This window comes from Saccopteryx leptura, chromosome 4, assembly GCF_036850995.1.
Source record: "Saccopteryx leptura isolate mSacLep1 chromosome 4, mSacLep1_pri_phased_curated, whole genome shotgun sequence".
NCBI classification, from domain to species: Eukaryota; Metazoa; Chordata; class Mammalia; order Chiroptera; family Emballonuridae; genus Saccopteryx; species Saccopteryx leptura.
In genome coordinates, this window is record NC_089506.1 from 204,358,712 (window position 1) to 204,379,393 (window position 20,682).

The window sequence follows — 20,682 nt, forward strand, 5'->3', positions numbered from 1 at the left end:
TGTAAACAATAAAAATCTTAAAAGAAAATTAAAAAGATCATATGCACACCCTAATGTTGGGAAAGATATTTTTTTTTTTTTTGTGACAGACAGAGACAGGGACAGATAGGGATAGACAGACAGGAAGGGAGAGGGATGAGAAGTTTCAATTCTTTTTTTTTTTTTTTTTTTACAGAGTCAGAGTCAGAGAGAGGGATAGACAGACAGGAATGGAGAGAGATGAGAAGCATCAATCATTAGTTTTCCGTTGCAACACCTTAGTTGTTCATTGATTGCTTTCTCATATGTGTCTTGACCGTGGGCCTTCAGCAGACCGAGCAACCCCTCGCTCTAGCAAGAGACCTTGAGTCCAAGCTGGTGAGCTTTTTGCTCAAGCCAGATGAACCCACACTCAAGCTGGCAACCTTGGGGTCTCAAACCTGGGTCCTTCTGCATCCCAGTATGATGCTCTATCCACTGTGCCACCGCCTGGTCAGGCAAGCTGGTAAGCTTTTGCTCAAACCAGATGAGCCCTCGCCCAAGCTGGCGACCTTGGGGTCCTGAACCTGGGTCCTCCGCATCTCAGTCCGACGCTCCATCCACTGCGCCACCACCCGGACAGGCGAGAGAAGTTTCAATTCTTCATTGCAGCTCTTTAACCTCCTTAGTCTCCTTAGTTTTTCACTGACTGCTTTCTCATATGTGCCTTTACCAGTGGGCTACAGCAGAGCAAGTGACCCCTTGCTCAAGCCAGAGACCTTAGGCTTCAAGCCAGCCAGCTTTGGACTCAAGCCAGTGACTATAGGGTCATGTCCATGATCCCACGCACAAGCCAGCGACCCCGCGCTCAAGCTGGATGAGCCCATGCTCAAGCAGGCGACCTTAGGGTTTCAAACCTGGGTCCTCCACGTCCCAGTCCAACACTCTATCCACTGTGCCACTGCCTGGTCAGGCAGGGGAAGATCTTAAATACTAAAAACTAACCCAGAAACTGGAAGGTAGGTATCATCAGTTAAAAGACATTTAACCGGCCTGTAGTGGCACAGTGGGTAAAAGCATTGACCTGGAACGCTGAGGCCGCCGGTTCAAAATCCCGGGCCTGCCTGGTCAAGGCACATATGGGAGTTGATGCTTCCTGCTCCTCCCTCTGTTCTATCTCTTTCCTCTCTCTGTCTGTCTCTTTCTCTCTCTGTGTCTCCTCTCTCTAAAAAAAGTTAGTAAAAAAAAACAAAATAAAAAAAAGGACATTTAACCATGTGGCATTATAATAGATAATATTATCTGTGCTTACAAAGATAATGAACAAACTAATTTTTTATTTTGACAGATAGAGAGTCAGAGAGAGGGACAGATAGGGACAAACAGACAGAAAGGGAGAGAGATGAGAAGCATCAATTCTTCGTGTGGCACCTTAGTTGTTCATTGATTGCTTTATCATATGTGCCTTGACTGGGGGGCTACAGCAGACCAAGTGACTCCTTGCTCAAGCCAGATGAGCTCGCACTCAAGCCAGCGACCTTGGGGTTTTGAACCTCGGTCTTCTGCATCCCAGTCCAATGCTCTATCTATTGCACCACTGTCTGGTCTGGACAAACCAATTTTTTTTTGTAAGAGAAAGCACATTTAGAAAGTCACAGAGGTAGAAGAAATGGGCCAGAAAACAAGTTACAGAGGCAGAAGAAGGGGAGCTTAGGAGAAAGAAGAAACATAACAGGGGGAAGGGGCAAGGCAAAGGCACAAGCAGTATTCCCGGGAGGGACAGAGTGCTGGGTTCTCTGTCCTCAAGGATGCACAAACCAATTTGAAAAAAAAAACTGTTTTACAATGCAGAAAGCAAACAAAAGGTTAATTACTTACTATGATATATAAAGAGCTCTCACAAATTGACAAGTAGACAAATAATCCAATAAGAAAATGGGCAAATAATATGAAAAAGCTTTGCACAAGGAATAAAGCCAGATCCTGGCTGGTTATCTCAGTGGATACATCAATGGCCCAGCATATGGACATCCCAGGTCTGATCCCTGGTTAGGGCAGGCATGAGAAGTGACCATCTGCTTCCTCACCTTCCTCTCCCTCTTCTCTCCCTCTTCCCCTCTGCAGCCAGTGGCTTGATGTTTCAAGCATGGACCCTGGGCTCTGAGGATAGCTTGGCTGGTCCGAACACATAAGCCTCAGGCACTAAAAATAGCTCAGTTGATTCAAGCATCGGCCATAGATGGTTGCCAGGTGGATCCTGGTCAGAGTGCAGGCAGGAGTCCGTCTCACTATCTCCCCTCATCTCACTTAAAAAAAAAAAAAGAATAAAGCCAAATAGTCAACCACATTTTAAAAAACACTGAAATTCATTAGCAATCAAGGAAATGCAAATTAAAGTGACTGTGAGCCACCACTTTTCACTCATCAGACTGACAAAACTTCAGAAAAACACTCAAAACTATTTTTAGCAAGAAAGAAAAAGGTAGTCTCCTGCACTGCTGGTAGAAATGTTTAGAAAAATATCTGACCACACTATTAAATGTAAACACTTCTCTTTGACGAAGCAACCCAACATCCTGGAAATCCAAGCTAAAGAAATAAAATCCTCAGTATATAAAAAGAGATGCTTAAGGATGTTTAATCTTTCATTGTCCATAGTAGTAAAACTTGGACACAAAGTCAGTATTACTTCATATGCAATTGTTTGCACATCTGCATTGTGCTATGTAATGTAGCTTTTTAAAAAGAATTATTAGAACTATAACTTGGAAAGGTTTTGACAGGATAGTGTTAAGAGAGAGAATACAGATGCAGAACATTTATATACATAATTCAATTTTTATAAAACAATGGCAATAAAACCTGTGCATGTATATACACATATATTTTACTTATAAAAGATTGTATGAATGTGGGGGGAAATACAGTATATAAAACAGATAATCCTCCATCATTAAGTTACTCAAGGGGAAAAACATATGGTAGAGAATTTAAAAAGTAAAATAAAAAGTAGACAAAGAAATGCAAAATTGGTAATAGCGAAAACTCCCAAGGCAGTAGTTTTCATATTGTACGTGTGAAGGTTTGAGGATGGCCGACCGACATGTAAAAAGAAATAAGAGTATTGGCCCTGGCTGGTTGGCTCAGCAGTACAGCTGTGGCCCGGCGTGTGGAAGTCCCAGGTTCAATTCCTGGCCAGGGCACACAGGAGAAGCGCCCATCTGCTTCTCCACCCCTCCCCCCCCTCCTTGCTCTCAGTCTCTCTCTTCCCCTCCCGCAGCCAAGGCTTCATTGGAGCAAAGTTGACCTGGGCGCTGAGGATGGCTCCATGGCCTCTGCCTAGAATGGCTCCGGCCGCAGCAGAGCAATGCCCCCTATGGGCAGAGCATCACCTGCTGGTGGGCATGCCGAGTGGATCTCGGTCGGGTGCATGTGGGAGTCTGTCTCTCTGCCTCCTGGCTTCACACTTTGGAAAAATACAAAAAAAAAAAAAATCAAATATTCTACCAGAGGAACCAGAAATTGGAAAAATAGCCATTTTTTAAATGGGTTAAATGATCATTTCTGGCCATTCTCAAAAGTTACCAGTAGAAACAGTGGCTGTGTCCTTTGGGTGAAGAGCCCTCCAGCTCTGGGTCTGGATGCAAATGCTGCTGGAAGTCTCCTGGCAGCTGAGGAGCTTCCAAATCAGGACCAGAAGACAGCAGCTAAGAGGACAGTGCCGAAGGAGCCAGTCAATCAAAGGGGAAAAGAGAAAGGAGAAAAACAAGAGTGCCTAGAGGCAGGAGTGAATAAATGTGAAATGAGGACACAGAAAAGGGGTAGTAAGTCAGTTGCCAGTGGAATCTCCATGTTTAACCAGAGTCCAGAGCCCAGGAGAAAGAAATCACACACCAAGAGCTTGCTTTAAAAAAATAAATATAGCCCTGGCCAGTTTGCTCAGTGGTAGAGCATCGGCCTGGCGTGCAGGAGTCCCAGGTTCAATTCCCAGCCAGGGCACACAGGAGAAGCGCCCATCTGCTTCTCCACCCCTCCCCCTCTCCTTCCTCTCTGTCTCTCTCTTCCTCTCCTGCAGCCAAGGCTCCATTGGAGCAAAGTTGGCCCAGGCGCTGAGAATGGCTCTATGACCTCTGCCTCAGGCGCTAGAATGGCTCTGGTCGCAACAGAGTAACGCCCCAGATGGGCAGAGCATCGTCCCCTGGTGGGCATGCCAGGTGGATCCCGGTCAGGCACATGCGGGAGTCTGTCTGCCTCCCCATTTCCAAGTTCAGAAAAATACAAAAAAAAACAAAATAAATAAATAAATAAATATTAAAACAACAGAGATTTGTTCTGATTCCTGGCCACACCTAGAGCCAGAGCATCTTCCATCTCCAGTCAGCCACTCAATCTCATCAAGACTCAGTCTCAAGTCTTCTCAATCTTTCTGTCCCTTCCGTCAACACAGCCACTACCACTCAGCCGTCCAGCGCAGAGAGCCGCCTCCCACTGCTCTCCCAGACCCCACCTTGCCCCACCTAAGCCCCTGGCATCCTGAAAATGAACAGCAGCTAGCCTTCTGCAATGTAAAGTTATGTCCTTATCTTTGTTTCTCACTTACCCATACCACACTTTGCTGTATGTATATAGTACATGACTTGATTTTAGGGGATACAGAGATGAACAGTTTTTATGTTAATCATTTTAATATGTAAAGAAAATAAATGTAAACAGCCATCAAGCTTTGATTTCACTGTATTAACTGTAACAAGACCAGAGTAGACAGGATCTTGAAATTCTACCTGAAGCCAATGTCTGGCTCAGATAGTAAACAGAAATGGCTAAAATTGTGTAAATGGCCTGGCCAGGCAGTGGCGCAGTAGATAGAACATCAAACTGGGATGCACAGGACCCAGGTTCAAAACCCCAAGGTCACCAGCTTGAGTGCAGGGTCGCTGGCTTGAGCAAGGGGTCACTCACTCTGATGGAGCCCCCCAGTCAAGGCACATATGAGAGCAATCAGTGAACAACTAAGGTGCCGCAACAAAGAATTGATGCTTCTCGTCTCTCTCCCTTCCTGTCTGTCTGTCCCTATCTGTCCCTCTCTGTGTGTGTGTCTCTCTCCCTGTCACACACACAGACAAAAAATTGTGTAAATGGTATCCAAATAGCCATAGATGAAGAAATAATACCCTAATGCAGCGGTTCTCAACCTGTGGGTCGCGACCCCGGTGGGGGTCGAACGACCAAAACACAGGGGTCGCCTAAAGCCATTGGAAAATACATATTTATTATAAAAATTTCCGATGGCTTTAGGCGACCCCTGTGTTTTGGTCGTTCCACCCCCGCCGGGGTCGCGCCCCACAGGCTGAGAACTGCTGCCCTAATGAATGAAGTTCAAACACTTCCCCACAACAGCAAGAGAAGAATCTGGTAATGACTTTTCAGCCCATCCCCCAACAAATTCAGCACATCACCTATGATCTCATTTTCTTACACATCACTGCACCTTTGCATTTATTATTCCTACTGCCTGGAACTCCCACCCTGCCCATCTGACCACTAAAGGCCCTGTACTATGTAATTATTACTACAGGCTGCCATGACTGTCCACGATTAACATGTCTATCTCCCTGACTCAATTTCTGAGTTCTTTGAAGATAGCAACCATCTCATCAAATTTGCATCCTCAATGCCAACATAGTGATCCATATATATATATATATATATATATATATATATCTGTTGAATGGAGGAATTAATGAGCAATCATTATAGCTTTTAATTTCCAAATTAGCCAAAATACTAGTATGTCTAGACATAGAAAGGAAACATGCTGAGTTTATTAAAGTTTTCACTGGGTATGCCAAGCAAACATCATTATATCTAATCCTCCCCATAACCCTAGGAAGTGGGCAACATGATCAACACCTGGTTTTCCAGAGGCTGCAGCAAAGGCCTGGAGAAGCTAAGGAAGTTCAAAATCACACAGCTGGCAACTGGTGATTTGGGGCCATGTGGGTGATAGATGGGTATGTCTGACACCAAAGCTCCTACTTTGTGCTCACGGCCTCTCCACTTTCAGGATGATGATGATGATGATGACAGTGCTTACAACTTGTGTCCTATGGGCAAGCACTGCTCTCAACCACTATCAATATAAACAATATCAATATTTATTAAAATTCCGACATGGAAATGTGCTCAGACTTGCTAAATGACCTACAGCTCCCTACTTGCTAAAAATACTCTTTTTCCAAAAAGAAATCAATTCACCTGATGAACAGAGTAAAATAAAAGAAGATGCAATGTGGAAGTACCCACTGTAGAGCCTCAGTGTAGGAACAGAGTACTCAGGGTGGGGGTAAAGAATCTAATTAATAAGCCTCAGAATTTTTTGCCAGGCTGAGAAGAATTAGAACATCTAGTCAACACCTCAAACTAATAAGAGGTGGGCAAGAAACTTGTGACACACTGAAGATAAAAAGATCACATGATAGAGATCCAGAGAAGTTTAGAAGAGCAAAAGGAAGGCCCGAAAAAGCCATTTGCTTTCCTAAGTGTGCAGAGGAATACATACAACAGTTTTTCCCCACGCCAAGAATAACATCAGGGAACAGCGAAGAACACCTGATTTTGTTAGCTTCCTAAAAAGTTCAAAAATTTTTCTAATTGCTCAGGTACAGAAAAATCACTGAAAAAAATCACTCTTCCCTGGTAGGCTTATAAAGGAGAAAAAATGCTCTTCCCTAATTGCTTCTGACATAGTCAAATGGAAATGTCACAAAAATTTACAATTTCTGAGACAAATCCCCAAGCCAACTCATTGTCAACCACAATGGCAAAGAGACGCAGTGTGCAAAGAATACCTAACAAGTATAAACACACTTGACATCAAATTATAATGGCAATAACAATAGCTAACATCTGGAAACTTACTAGCGCCAGGCACTGTTCTAAGAGCCGCACATGAACTCCCAACTCCATGAAGGGAATGTCATATCTACTATCCCTGGTTACAGATGAGGACATTGAGGCACACGAAGGTCGGAAACTTGCTCACAGTCCAACACGACTCAGAACCGACAACACCAGGATTCAAAGTCTGAATTCCAAATTCCTCGCTCATTCTGCTGCCCTGCAGTCTGGGTTGCTGTTTGTAATTCCAAAGGCAAACCTCCAGACTGTGTTCTGTGATTCCACATGGGAAGATTTCTCCATGGAACAATAACGTGTCTAGTCTTCAGGGTGACTTCCAGAGCCTGCTGAGTTCTCGGGTTATTATATCAAAAGATATGGCCCAGCCTCTCCACAGGCCGGGCTGATGGACAGAATGTAGAATAGTTTTAATGAAGCACAAGAACGGGTCTTTGTTCTTAGAGAAAAACACCACCAACAGAAAAGGATGAGGAAAAACACGCACTGTGGAGCCCCGTGACTGCCACCACTTCCTTCTGAGGGGGTTTCTAAGGACAAAATCTGATAGGAAAAAGCAAGCCCTGCCTATCATTTCCTGTCATGTAAGTGTTTGTTGTCTTACACTTCGTGTGAGGGCGGTTGCATCTGTGTAATCTCGCAAGATCAAACAAATCTTCCTCCCACGTGCGCACGTGCACTCACATTCACTCACACCTTCCGTTCTGGGTTTAGCAGAAAAACACCTCGCATCATGTCGGCCCAGAACCCAAACAGCTCCCATCCTGCCAGCACTCTTTCCCAAACTTCAGTCACACACACACCTCGGCCACTTCTGTCACGTCTGAGGATAGGTACTAGGTGTTAGCCACCTGTCTTGAATTTGACTCACTTTTTCACTTCAGACTGTTTTAAAGGGAAAACGCTACGGCTATTACAAATGGAAAGGAGCATGATGGGCTCTACACAGAGTGGCCGAAAAGGAAGACTGAGCCTGAAACCTGCACACTCTGTTGAAAGAGGACAGGGGGCTGTCAGAGGTTACTATTTTGTATCATACTGTTATTTTTTTTTTTTTTGTATTTTTTTGAAGTTGAAAACGGGGAGGCAGTCAGACAGACTCCCGCATGCGCCTGACCAGGATCCACCTGGCATGCCCACCAGGGGGCGATGCTCTGCCCATCTAGGGCGTTGCTCTGTTGCAACCAGAGCCATTCTAGCGCCTGAGGCAGAGGCCATAGAGCCATCCCCAGCGCCCGGGCCATCTTTGCTCCAATGGAGCCTTGGCTGTGGGAGGGGAAGAAAGAGATAGAGAGGAAGGAGAGGGGGAGGAGTGGAGAAACAGATGGGTGCTTCTCCTATGTGCCCTGGCCGGGAATCGAACCCGGGACTCCTGCACGCCAGTCCAATGCTCTACCACTGAGCCAACCGGCCAGGGCCTCATACTGTTATTTTTATAGGCCAAAAACAATCAAATTTTGGCAACTTCATTTAATTCAACTTAAAATTATAACACCAAACCAAGTCTTTTCCACAATATCAGTAAGACATAAAGAAATCTAAAGGAAAATACCTGAGCTACTAGGCCATTGAAAGAAATTTAATGCCATGACTTTTAACCCTTAAAATAATGTTAAGTTCCTGTAGTGATACAAATCCTTCCATTTGGGAAACTGTGCTAGAGAAACGAAAGGGGATGTAGAGTTAGTAAGTAGGACCACACTGGGAAGATGAAGTCTGTGCTCCAGCCCTGTTGCGCTGCCTACCAACCATGCGACCCTCCTAACCAAAGCCTGTGCCCCCGGCACCGACACTTAGGAGCAGGTAAACACATGCTGCACTAGTGGCCAGCTTCCAAGCTTTCATGCCTGTGAACATAGAAAACGTATCCCCTTCTTGTTCACCTGAGGTCCTTTTGAGGATCAAATGAGACTGATGATGTAGACATCAGCATTTCAGACCAGACAGTGCTTTCACAAGAAAGAATAACATTGCCCTGGCCAGGCAGCTCAGCTGGTTAGAGCAAGGTCACGGGTTTGATCCCCCCCAGTCAGGACACAAACAGGAGTCAACCCATGAATGCATAAATAAGTGGAACAATAATAAATTGATGTTTCTCTCTCTCTAAAATGAATTTTCAAAATTTTTTAAAGAAAGATTATTATTACAATATAGCACCAATAGGGGACAACTGTTGGGCATTTTGGCCACCCTGTACTTATTCCACCTTTGTAACAGCACCCAGATGTCAGTTTGAAGGTTTATTTCTTCCTCCCTGGACACTATCTTTTTTCTTTTTTCTTTTTTTTTTTCTTTTTTTTTTTTTTTTGCAGAGACAGAGAGAGAGAGAGACAGACAGACAGGAAGGGAGAGAGATGAGAAACATCAATTCTTTGTTGCGGCTCCTTAGTTGTTTGTTGATTGCTTTCTCATATGTGCCTTGACCAGCAGACCGAGTGACCCCTTGCTCGAGCCAGGAACCTTGGGTCCAAGCTGGTGAGCTTTTTGCTCAAACCAGATGAGCCCGCGCTCAAGCTGGCGACCTCGGGATCTCGAACCTGCGTTCTCCGTGTCCCAATCCGACGCTCTATCCACTGCGCCACCGCCTGGTCAGGCCCTGGACACTATTTTGATGGAATGGTGAACCCAAGTAGATATCTTTGCAGTACACAAGCCATCGGGGTCCCAAGAAACTCCTTCAGCCAAATCCTTCTGCTGGTGACCAGGAGGTGGCCAAGTGACCTGACACTGAGCAGCCAAGTGCTTCCTTCCTGGAATGTCCGACTTGAGCAGAATGAGAGTCAGAAAACAGCTGTTCACCCCAGCAGTAGGGGCCTTAACTGGATCACCATTCCTTCTAGGAGACCATTTCTGTGCTCTATTTCCAGCTGTGAGCCTTCCAAAGCTGCTTTGACGCCTTCCTGTTTCCAAACCGGCCTGCCATCAGTTCCAAAAACCACAATATCCTGAACTGGAAAACAGAGTTCTGTTGCTTTTTACCAAGGAGCGCTGGCAGGTACACCAGTGTACATCCTTTCAAAGGTTCCTACAGACGCTCATCTGACCAGCTGAACTCTCTAGCTGCAATCACAGCCAGCACCTCACAACCCTCCCTAAAACTTCTACTGAGACAGTAAAAGTAAAATGCATTCAAAGATATCACTTGTCCTTTTAAGAAAAATCTCTTCCAGTTATCCATTACTTCTTAGTGGACACAAGGGCTTGGACTCTCGGAGGAGAAGGATGTGGGAAGAGATACATACAAGAAGTTTCATTTTCCCAATAGGACTGAGAACTATGCCCAGAGTTACATGGAAAGAAATCCTCCATCCTCAGTTGTTCCTTTAAGGGCCTGACCTGTGGTGGCAAAGTAGATAAAGCGTCGACCTGGAACGCTAAGGTCACCAGTTCGAAACCCTGGGCTTGCCTGGTCAAGGCACATATGGGAGTTGATGCTTCTTGCTCCTCCCCCTTCTCTCTCTCTCTCTCTCTCTCTCTTTCTCTTTCTCTCTCCCCTCTAAAAAATGAATAAATAATTTTTTTTTAAAAAGAGGCCCTGGCCGGTTGGCTCAGTGGTAGAGCGTCAGCCTGGTGTGCGGGAGTCCCGGGTTCAATTCCCGGCCAGGGCACACAGGAGAAGCTCATCTGCTTCTCCACACCTCCCCCTCTCCTTCCTCTCTGTCTCTCTCTTCCCCTCCCGCAGCCAAGGGTCCATTGGTGCAAAGTTGGCCTGGGCGCTGAGAATGACTCTATGGCCTCTGCCTCAGACGCTAGAATGGCTCTGGTTGCAGCAGAGCAACGCCCCATATGGGCAGAGCATCGCCCCCTGGTGGGCATGCCGGGTGGATCCCGGTCAGGCACATGCGGGAGTCTGTCTGCCTTCCCGTTTCCAAGTTCAGAAAAATACAAAAAATAATAATAATAATAATAAAAAGAACAATAACAAGGCTCATTGATTCTTTTGCCCCTCCATTCTATCTGTAGTCTACTACTTGCATGGTTAAGTGTCTCAAGCTGAGAAACAAGTGTCTCCCCGCCAGACTTCACTCCCTGAGGGGCAAGGCAGTGTTGGGATTCAGCCAGTTTTCACTAGTTCGGCAGAACTGATATCTAATTTTTTGTTGAGTTCGGCGAACCAGTTGTTAAAATGGCCCTTGTAATCAGGGTTCTCTCTAAGGTGGGAGCCTGGAAAGCCACCCAATGTGGAAATCCGAACTTTACATTCCTTACTCATTTTTAACATTCATCTGCGCAACAGCATCTTCTAAGCACTCGTAGTGATGTTCATTCCTTCCATACGTGAAAAAAAAATTGACGGAACTATGCTTGTAATATTTATTTATTCATTTCATAAAACTCATTATACCTTTGATTGAAATACTACATTTTAATTCCCTCACATTTGTTACTTCAGTAGGAAGTGAGGACGCCAATTAAGAAGCAATATGGAAGTGTCTTAAATAAAGTTTTGTTGTTTTTTGTCAGATATTATTTAATATTTCTTCATTAATACTTTAAAACTTTCTTATAACATAATCTAGTTTTATGTGTACCTCTTTTATTGCTATTATTTATTAAATGCATGAAATAATAAACTACCTTTCAGTATATCTTTTTTTATACTTAAAACAATCATTAGGGCAGAGAAACGGTTGTTATATTATCCCAGCACTGGGCAAGGACTTCCTTCTAGGGAATGAAACTAACACTCCTACATGCCTGGCATTTTTACACACTGTAGGTGACTTCATCCTCACAGCTGGCTAGGTGGATACCAATGTTTGGTTTTCCCCATACCACCAAGCAATTCTCCAACACCAGCAGGGTGTCCTACAATTCAACTCAACCCTGACACTACCTGGAGAGAGCAGCAGCTCCTCCAGGTTAAGGGCTCGGTCCCACAAGACTGCACCAGCCTGACTTCCGCAACAGTCGCAAGTCCAGCTTGTCACCTGTGCTGCTGACTAACCAGCTATGTATCTCGGAGCTTCCCATGAGCCAGCCCCTCTTTGGGTTTGATTAATTTGCTAAAGTGGCTCAAAGAACTCAGAGAAAGATTTTACTTACTAGATTACCGATTTACTAAAAAGAGTAACTCAGGACCAGCTTGGAAGAAATACAGAGGGTGAAATATGTGGGGAAGGGGGTGGGGCCATCATTCCCTCTCCGCCAGGGCCACTCTCCCAGCACCCCCAGTGTCCACCCCCCAGAAGCTCTCCACACCCCATCCTTCTGAGTTCCTGTGTAGGCTTCATTACACAGGCATCATTGACGGAATCATCAGCTATTGACACCCGAACTCAATCTGCAGCCCCTCTCCCCTCCCCAGAGGTGACGTTCCAAACCCCTAATCACATAGTTGGTTTTCCTGGCAATGAGCCCTCATCTTTCCTGCTTTCCAAAAGTCAGTGTATGACATAACAAAAGACACCTTTATGGAGATCATCACTTTGAAAACTCCAGAGATTTGGTGAGCTCAGTGCCAGAAATGAGGACAAAGAACAAATGTATATCTTTCTTGCCCTGGCCAGATAGCTCAGTTGGATAGAGCATCAGCCACATGTGCAAAGGTTGCCAGTTTGATCCGCAGTCAGGGCACATATAGAAACAGAGGGATGTCTCTCTCTCTCTCTCTCTCTCTCTCCCCCCTTTCCTCTCTCTCTAAAATCAATAAATAAAAATTTTTTAAATGTATATCTTTCTTATAAATCACAGTATCACAGTAGACCTACTTCTTGAGCTCAGAGAAGTAAGGCAAGTAACAGCTGAAAAGAGGAAGAGCCTGAGGCCCATGCCCTCTCATGCCAGCCTGCCCAGGGCATACTGACAGCCCCCTGGAAGAAACGAAGCAATAAATCGGTCTAATGATCTAATGCCACAAACATATACTGAGAACCTAATGTGTGACAGGCACAAAATGTTTGTATAAAACACTGAGAAGTAAAAAAAAATGGAGAAGCTGCCCTCTGCTCTCACAGTTTACAAGCCTCGTGGTGGCACAGTTAAACACCTGACCAGGCTATGATGCAATGTACACACTCAACCAGACCATGAATTACTGAACACCTTCTAGATGCTTCTAGGGACTGGGAATATCTCAGTGTACAAGACAGCCTAACATCACCGCGCACACAGAGCTGACATGGTCTGGGAGACAGAAATAAAACAGAAAAGCACAATGCACATTCTGTTAGTTGGTGACAAGTGTTATGGAGAAAAAGCAAAGAGGGACAGAGCGTAAGGGAGGAGGTACCACTTTAAATCTGCACCAGCTCCAAATAGTCCCCACAGCTCTATTAGAACGTAGCACTACACGTTCTGTCCATGGCTGGCAAAGTGTCACAGAGGAACAAGGGTGTGGCAGACAGAGAAGGGAACGGTTCTGCTGGGTGGGGAAGGGTAAGAGGGTGCGGGTGCGGGAAGTCTCCAGGACGAGATGAGTGCTGAGCACGTGGGTTCCCTCCCGTCCCTTCCTTTGCAGGACAGGCTCCCAGCTCTGCCCGCTGCAGGGCATGAGTCAGCCGGAGTGACTTCACAAAGCCTTTCTAGCAAACGCTTCTGTGTCTCTCTTTGCCAAAACCTTTGTGTGGCCTCCCCATCAATGTTATAAGCTTACACAATCATGTCAGTCTTTCCTGGGTCATGAAGGTCAATGGCAATTTTTAGGATTTTTATTAAATAATAAAAGAAACACACAACCCCAGTATAAAATATGAAAAATATCGGGAAATGTAAAGATTTCCAATAGTCTTAACTTCTTACCTCTGTTCACATTTTGGTACATTTTTTGCCAGAGTTAACATAACTAGCGTTTCTCTGTATTCATATAATTTTGTATTTTGCTCTTGTTAATTTTACTAAATATATAATTTTTAGCTCTCCATATGCTTTCTTTTTTTTTTTTTCCCTGTATTTTTCTGAAGCCAGAAACGGGGAGAGACAGTCAGACAGACTCCCCCGCATGCGCCCGACCGGGATCCACCTGGCACGCCCACCAGGGGGCGACGCTCTGCCCACCAGGGGGCGATGCTCTGCCCCTCCGGGGTGTCGCTCTGTTGCGACCAGAGCCACTCTAGCGCCTGGGGCAGAGGCCAAGGAGCCATCCCCAGCGCCCGGGCCATCTTTGCTCCAGTGGAGCCTCAGCTGTGGGAGGGGAAGAGAGAGACAGAGAGGAAGGAGAGGGGGAGGGGTGGAGAAGCAGATGGGCACTTCTCCTGTGTGCCCTGGCCAGGAATCGAACCCGGGACTTCTGCACGCCAGGCCGATGCTCTACCACTGAGCCAACCGGCCAGGGCCTCCATATGCTTTCATTGCTTAAAAAAATTCTGCACATCCTGACCAGGCAGTGGAGCAGTAGACAGACTATCGGCCTGGGACACTGAGGATCCAGGTTCAAAACCCTGAGGTCACCAGCTTGAGTGTGGGCTCATCCAGCTTGAGCACAGGCTCACCAGCTTGAGGGTGAGGTTACTGGCTTGAGCATGAGATCACAGACATGATCCTATGGTCGCTGGCTTGAAGCCCAACATCACTGGTTTGAGCTCAAGGTCGCTGGCTTGAGCAAGGGGTCACTGGTTGGCTGCAGCCCCCTGGTCAAGGCACATATGAGAAAGCAATCAATAAACAAGTAAGGTGCCACAACTACAAGTTAATGCTTCTCACCTCTCTCCTTTCTTGTCTGTCTGTCCCTCCATATCTCTCTCTCTCTCTCTCTCTAAAAAAAAAAAAAGAAATTCTGCACAGACATCAGTTTAATGGCTATATAACATTCCACTCTACTGAGGCACTATAATTCTTTCATCATTTCACAATTGTCAAGCATTTAGGTTTCTGAGTTTCCATCATTATAAATTTCCCTGAAAATAACTTTACGCAGAAGGTATTTCAAGTAATTCCATTATAACAGATTCCAAGAAAGAATTATGAAAAGCTGGAAATACTTTAGTGTAGCCACTGCATAGCTGGTCTACAGAGCACCCAAATTTAATCGCCACACCACCTGGCTATGCAGGCGGGCTCCGAGGCTGGGCTTCTCCGGCCACCTTTCTGCTCTTGACGGTAAATGGTTTTAGAAGCGACATATTTACCTGCTGTCAGAATCCGAGGCGATTTCCTTTCTCCCTCCAAAGCGGATCTGGCACTGCACGGAAAAAGAAGCCACTGAGATCAGCTCTTGGGATGGGACAGTCAAATGTCGCAAAACAGCCCACACAAGCCTCAGGGTCAGTAGGAACACAGGGCCACACACTCTGAGTTCAGAGTCAGGGCATCCTCCTGCCCTGGCATCAGCCCGAGATGTGAGACGGTAGCCACCAAGCCTTCTAGCTGCCACTTGAAGGAAGTCCTTATCTCCCACGTGTACAGAAGGTAGCCCAAGGGAAAACAATGCTAGAAGGAACACGGAAGCACACGCCTCTGCACATCATCTGGGCAACTTCTGTGTCAGCAGCTGGCTGTCTCAACCCAGGGCTCTTACCCGGCAATAACTAAAACTTCCCCAGGTCCACAGTGAGGGCCCCTTCTGACAGGGACTAACGTTGTTATGACTGGCTAGAAAACTATGACAGTAAAAATCACACTTCAATCAAGTCATCTACTTATGCTGAGTGACAATTTAGGCAGGGTGGGTACAAACAAAAGCAAATTATTCCTTTCTTAAAAATTGTAGTAAAACATAAAATTATCTGTTTAACCATTTCTAGTTATACAATTCAATTTACAATATTATGCACCCATCACCACTATCCACTATTTTCTTTTAAAGGTGTAGCATCTCCACTGTGGGTAGCAGGCTTACAGGATTCCTAAATTTATCAAGAAAAAAAATTATATCTATATATATATGTAAAATTTTAAATAATACATTTGTCAAAACTTATAAAACTGTACACTAAAAATTAGTGTATTTTGTTGTATGCAAATTATACCTAAACAAAGTTGATTTGTACAACACTCTCATCCCTCTAAAATAATAGTAACAATAGTGGCAGATTGGCATAAGCTCCAATTTATTTTTATTTAACTGCTACACTTAAAGAGATTCCACTTGCCTCCTTATCTTCTTGTCAATATTTTCCATTTCTGGAGCGAAGAAAGAAGAAACGAATAAATGTGAGCTTCGAATTTACAGTGGACCAGGAGCTGGCCGGGCCTTAACCTACTTTAACAAACGCAATTTCCTCAACAGCCCTGTGGAGATCTGTGGCCAGACTACAGAGAAGAAGGATGCCCAGAGAGGCTAGCTGAGTTGCTCGAGCACACTGAGCTGGGAAGAAAGGAAGTTAGCCTTTGACCCCCGCTACACCTGAGCCTGTGCTGTTTCCACAATATCAGGATACCTTGAGGCTTGGGTGCATGCTAAAGTCTCTGAGTTCACCTACCACCCAACACAGTCACCACCTAACACACATCTTGACTGAAGTATTTATCTCCTAGCTCCCTGTCTTATGAGTACATGCATATAATTGTCAGTCACCCCTATAAAAATCTGAGCTTCCTAGAATTCCCAGCACTGGATCCTAGTTCTGCTATTTGTGAACTGACACCTGAGGGAAGTTATTGGACCTTTCCAAGCTTCAGTTTCTTTAGCTGTAAAATGGAAATAATTATGGAACTATCTCACAGGTTGGTTGGAAGGATTAAGTACAAAACACCCAGCAGAGGTGAATGTGCAATAAATGATGCATGTCTGCTACATGCAGGCGAACAACCTTATGCCAGCTCATGTCAAAGCTCACTTCCCATCCAGCCACTAGCCAGGCATCAAAATACTGTGGCATCAACCAATCAGAGCAGAGCCCACCTGGAGGATCCATCCATCATTCCGGGCATGGTTGATTCCTCCTCATCTCGTTCCTAACCACAACCATCACCTTAGCACCCAAAGCTTTGCCCTAAAACATAACTGCCTGGAAATGAGAATGAAACCCATACAATACCCTTCTCAAAGAGACATCACTGAAGGATGCTGTCCTCCAGAGGGGTTTAGAAAGTCGGAACACAGCAACGCCTCTGTCCCACCTCTGAATGTCTTCCCTGCTTTATTGTTTTCTGGGGGAAACAGCTTAACTGTTACCAGATACAACGTGGGAGTAAGTCTGTCTATATACAAGGGCAGACATGACTTCTATATTACCATAGTTATCTGACACTATTACTTATCTCAAACACAAGCTTTCCTCTTACCTGTTTCACTGCATCCAACAGTCGCTCCAGCAAAAATTGTCTTTTCATGTCATTGTTCTGTGATCCTAAAATGCAACAAGGCTCAATTAGTTCTATTTGACATTAGTCTTCTATTTAGTCTTTTTGACATATAGTATATGGCTGTTCCCAATGAGTATCAGCATTCTGTTTAATAAAAATCAACAAAAAAACCAATAAGCTACATTATTACACTGAAGTTTGACCATTTCCCTATTACTGCAACACAGGAAAACAGCTAAACTATAGTCCCCAAATTTGAAGAGTGTGTCTGAAACAGTCTAACTCAGGGTTTCTCAACCTTAGCACTACTGACATATGAGCCAGATAGTAGGGGTTCCCTATGAGTTGTAGGGTGGCTAGGAGCATTCCTGGCCTCTACCCATTGGTTCCCATTAGCACACATGTGCACACGCACACCCGCACACACACTCTAGTTGTGGCAATATGAATATCTCTAGATGTCCCACGGGGAACAAAATCGTCCTGACTGGAGAACCAATAGTCTAACTTAAAATAAAGGTTTCCTAGAATGCAGGCACCGCTGGTTGGCTGACCGCATCATCCTCCCTATATCCTTTTCCCATGCCACTGCAATACAAGCTGCAAACCTCATTACTCCTTTTCTAAGTCTGTTTTATGAGGCTGACTGTAAGGAGCTCTAGCTAACGAGATGTAAGCAGAAGTGCACTGGGAGGGTTCTGGGAAAATTATGCCATCCTAATAAAAGACCAGATGTTAATGGCTTCTTTCCTTCTTTCATCCTTCATGCCTTAATCATGAACTCACCGCCATGCAGCAACAAGCCTGAAGGGAAGGCCAAGAGAATCACAAACACACCAGCCCTGATGTCAATTTGCTGCTAAACCAATACCAGAAATCTACTGCCTCTGTCACAACAAATAACTCCACTTGTTCAAAGCACTGTACATTGCGCTGTTACTTGCAGCCAAAAGCTTTTCCAACCAATACACGTGACATATGCTGAACTTCCACTTAAAGAGGGTCTGGGCAAGGACACTTCAGAGTAGCAGGCAGAGCACTGCCAGAGCTACATCTGACGCTCCACAAGAGGTCCAGTGACTCCAACCAACAGAGACATGGCTACAGGTTGTGATGTACCTCATGGTCACAGAACACAGTTGTCACCAGAGCAGATGTTCCACACCACAGGTCTTGAACTGCCACTAAGCTGCTTCTCTCCTGGCCAGCTCCACATGGGCTTCACCAGAAAGTACCAGCAGGGCATCGCCCCAGAGATGGACAGCAGTTCATCCAAGTCATGCCAAGGCCACACAATTGATAACAACTGTGACCTTCTGTTGAGCACTTCCTGAATACCAGGCACTCATCCGAGTACTCGCATGCATTGTGTCTTATAATTTTCACAACCACCCTGCAAGCCAGCTATTAGGACCCCCATACCACAGATGGGGAAACTGAGGCTCAGAGAGGATGTCCAACTATGTGCATTGATTCAGTCACTATTTATTTAACTTCCACTGTGTCCCGGTAGATATTCTAAGGGCTGGAGACATAGGAGTTAAATGGTGTGTAAGAGCCATCTTCTCATGAAGCAGAAGTTCTATTAGGAAGAAACAAATAGAACCAAAGTAAACAAATAAATGAGATGATGTTAGAGAGTCATACCAGGGGGGGGAATGGGCTGATGAGACAGGGAGGAAGCAAGGGGGCCACGTTAGCCAAGGTAGTTACAGAAGGCTTCTCTGCACAGGGGACATTGAGCTGAGCCCTTTATAAAGAGAAGCAGCAGCCATGGAAAGATATGGGAGACCAGGCTTCCACACAGGGCAACAGCCAGGGTGGAGCCAAGGAGGCAGGAACACACTTAGCTTCTGGTCTTCCAGCTCCAGAAGGAAGTCTGCGGCGGCTTGAACAAAAAGGGGAAATACGATCAGACAGGCAGGCAGGGGCCAGTCCACAAGGGGTCTCAGGGGCCATGATAATGGGCTGTTGTATTCTAATTTGAATAATAACTGGTAGACTTGTGACCCGGACTCAAGACTGTGCCCCTCAAATTCCTGTGTTAGAACTACCAAGGCTCTTCCTTCACTCCAGGCCTGGAGAGAAAAGCAGTAATTAGACACCCCATGGACACACAGTAACGCAGCTGACTTCCCCAATGTTGCCACCGTTATTTTACTGGAAGGGGTTTTGAGAAAGGACAGCATACACATTGTTCCCACCAGATAAGAGCCATCTCGAAGCATCACTTATGATGGAGACCTCCCACCTGCCCAAGGCCCTCAAACATCTCTTGACACCTGTGTCTGTCAGTAAATCCTGCTCTTTGTGTAGCAGAAGGTTTCGTTTCTGTTCTTCTGTAACACCAGAATAGAGAAGACAGTCTCCCCTTCTTCCTTTTCCCAAGTACGGCACCCAACAACTCTACTTGCCCTTGGGCGATGCCAGCTGGAAACCTGAGAAGGTTTCCCCCTCCAGAAATGCCTTTGCTGCTTTTTCTGATCACAAGTGCAACTCATGTAATAAAACGGCCATGTGACCCAGCAATTCCACTCTGAGTACAGACCCCAAAGAATTGAAAGCAGGGTCTCGCAGAGAAACTTCACACCCATGTTCACAGTAGCTAAGACATGAGAGCAATGCAAGTGTCCATCAACGAGTGAACAGATCACCGAAGTCTGGTCTGTCACACAATGGAATACTCTCCAGCCTCAAAAAGGAAGGAAACTGCAACACGCTATAACATGGATGATGCCGAGGACATCATGCTAAGTGAGACAGGCCAGTGACAAAAAGAGCAAGAGTGTATTACTGCACTTCTATAAAGTACTTAGAGTAATTAAATTCATGAGAAATGTATAATAGTGGTTGCCGAGGGCTGGGGGGGAAGGAGGAATGGGGAGTTACTGTTTAATAGGTACACAGTTTCAGTTTTGCAACAGATAAAGAGTTACCGGAATGGATGTTAGTGGGAGTTGTACAATAATGTTAATATATTTAATACCACTGAACTATACACATAAAAATGATTAAGATGATAAATATTATGGTATGCGTATTTACCACAGTAAAAAAATATCATGCAAAAAAAATACAATAAAAACAAATCAGGAAAAAAATGTATGAAGAGAATTAAAATCTCACGACTGATCATTTTTAGTGCAGTAAATCTCAAGCTTTCACGTGCACACGGATCCCCTGGGTATTGTTAAAAAGCAGGTTCTGATTCAGCAGGTCTGGGGCGGGGCCTGGGATTCTGCATCTCTCTCAAACTTCCAGGTGAGGCCGATGCTGCTGGTCCCTAGCTCACACATGATCAGCACAAATTAGTGCCTACCCTAATGACACGCACAGCGATCCTAGATCTCTTCTATGGTATCTTGCCACCACTGCTTTTTCTAGGTGAGTTGTCAGCAGCCTCCTCTGCCTCACCTTGCAATGCCTCTCCTGGGAGGAAGAAAGACCTGTTCTCTACAGAGAACAACCTCAGCCCACCACTCCCCTCCCTGGCTGCCATCTCTCTACAGGAGGAAAGTTCACTTGAGTGATACAACCCTGACCTCAGAATGGGCATCTGTGGCCAGCCTAGCCCTGAGTGAGGATTAAGAGAAGGGGTCTCCTGTGGAGGGAGCACAGGTGGCC

General features: G+C 45.3%; 1 protein-coding gene across 1 annotated transcript in view; it reads right to left on the bottom strand.

Annotated features, from left to right (window-relative positions):
* SNX29 (sorting nexin 29) overlaps window positions 1–20,682 on the bottom strand; it is a 563,948-nt gene that overhangs the window by 522,381 nt on the left and 20,885 nt on the right. The window contains exons 2-3 of the mRNA XM_066382590.1: window positions 17,038–17,102; window positions 14,940–14,992 (exon numbers count right to left, since the gene is read on the bottom strand). Coding sequence (XP_066238687.1) covers window positions 14,940–14,992; window positions 17,038–17,102 — 118 coding nt within the window. The remainder of the gene's footprint in view (window positions 1–14,939; window positions 14,993–17,037; window positions 17,103–20,682) is intronic.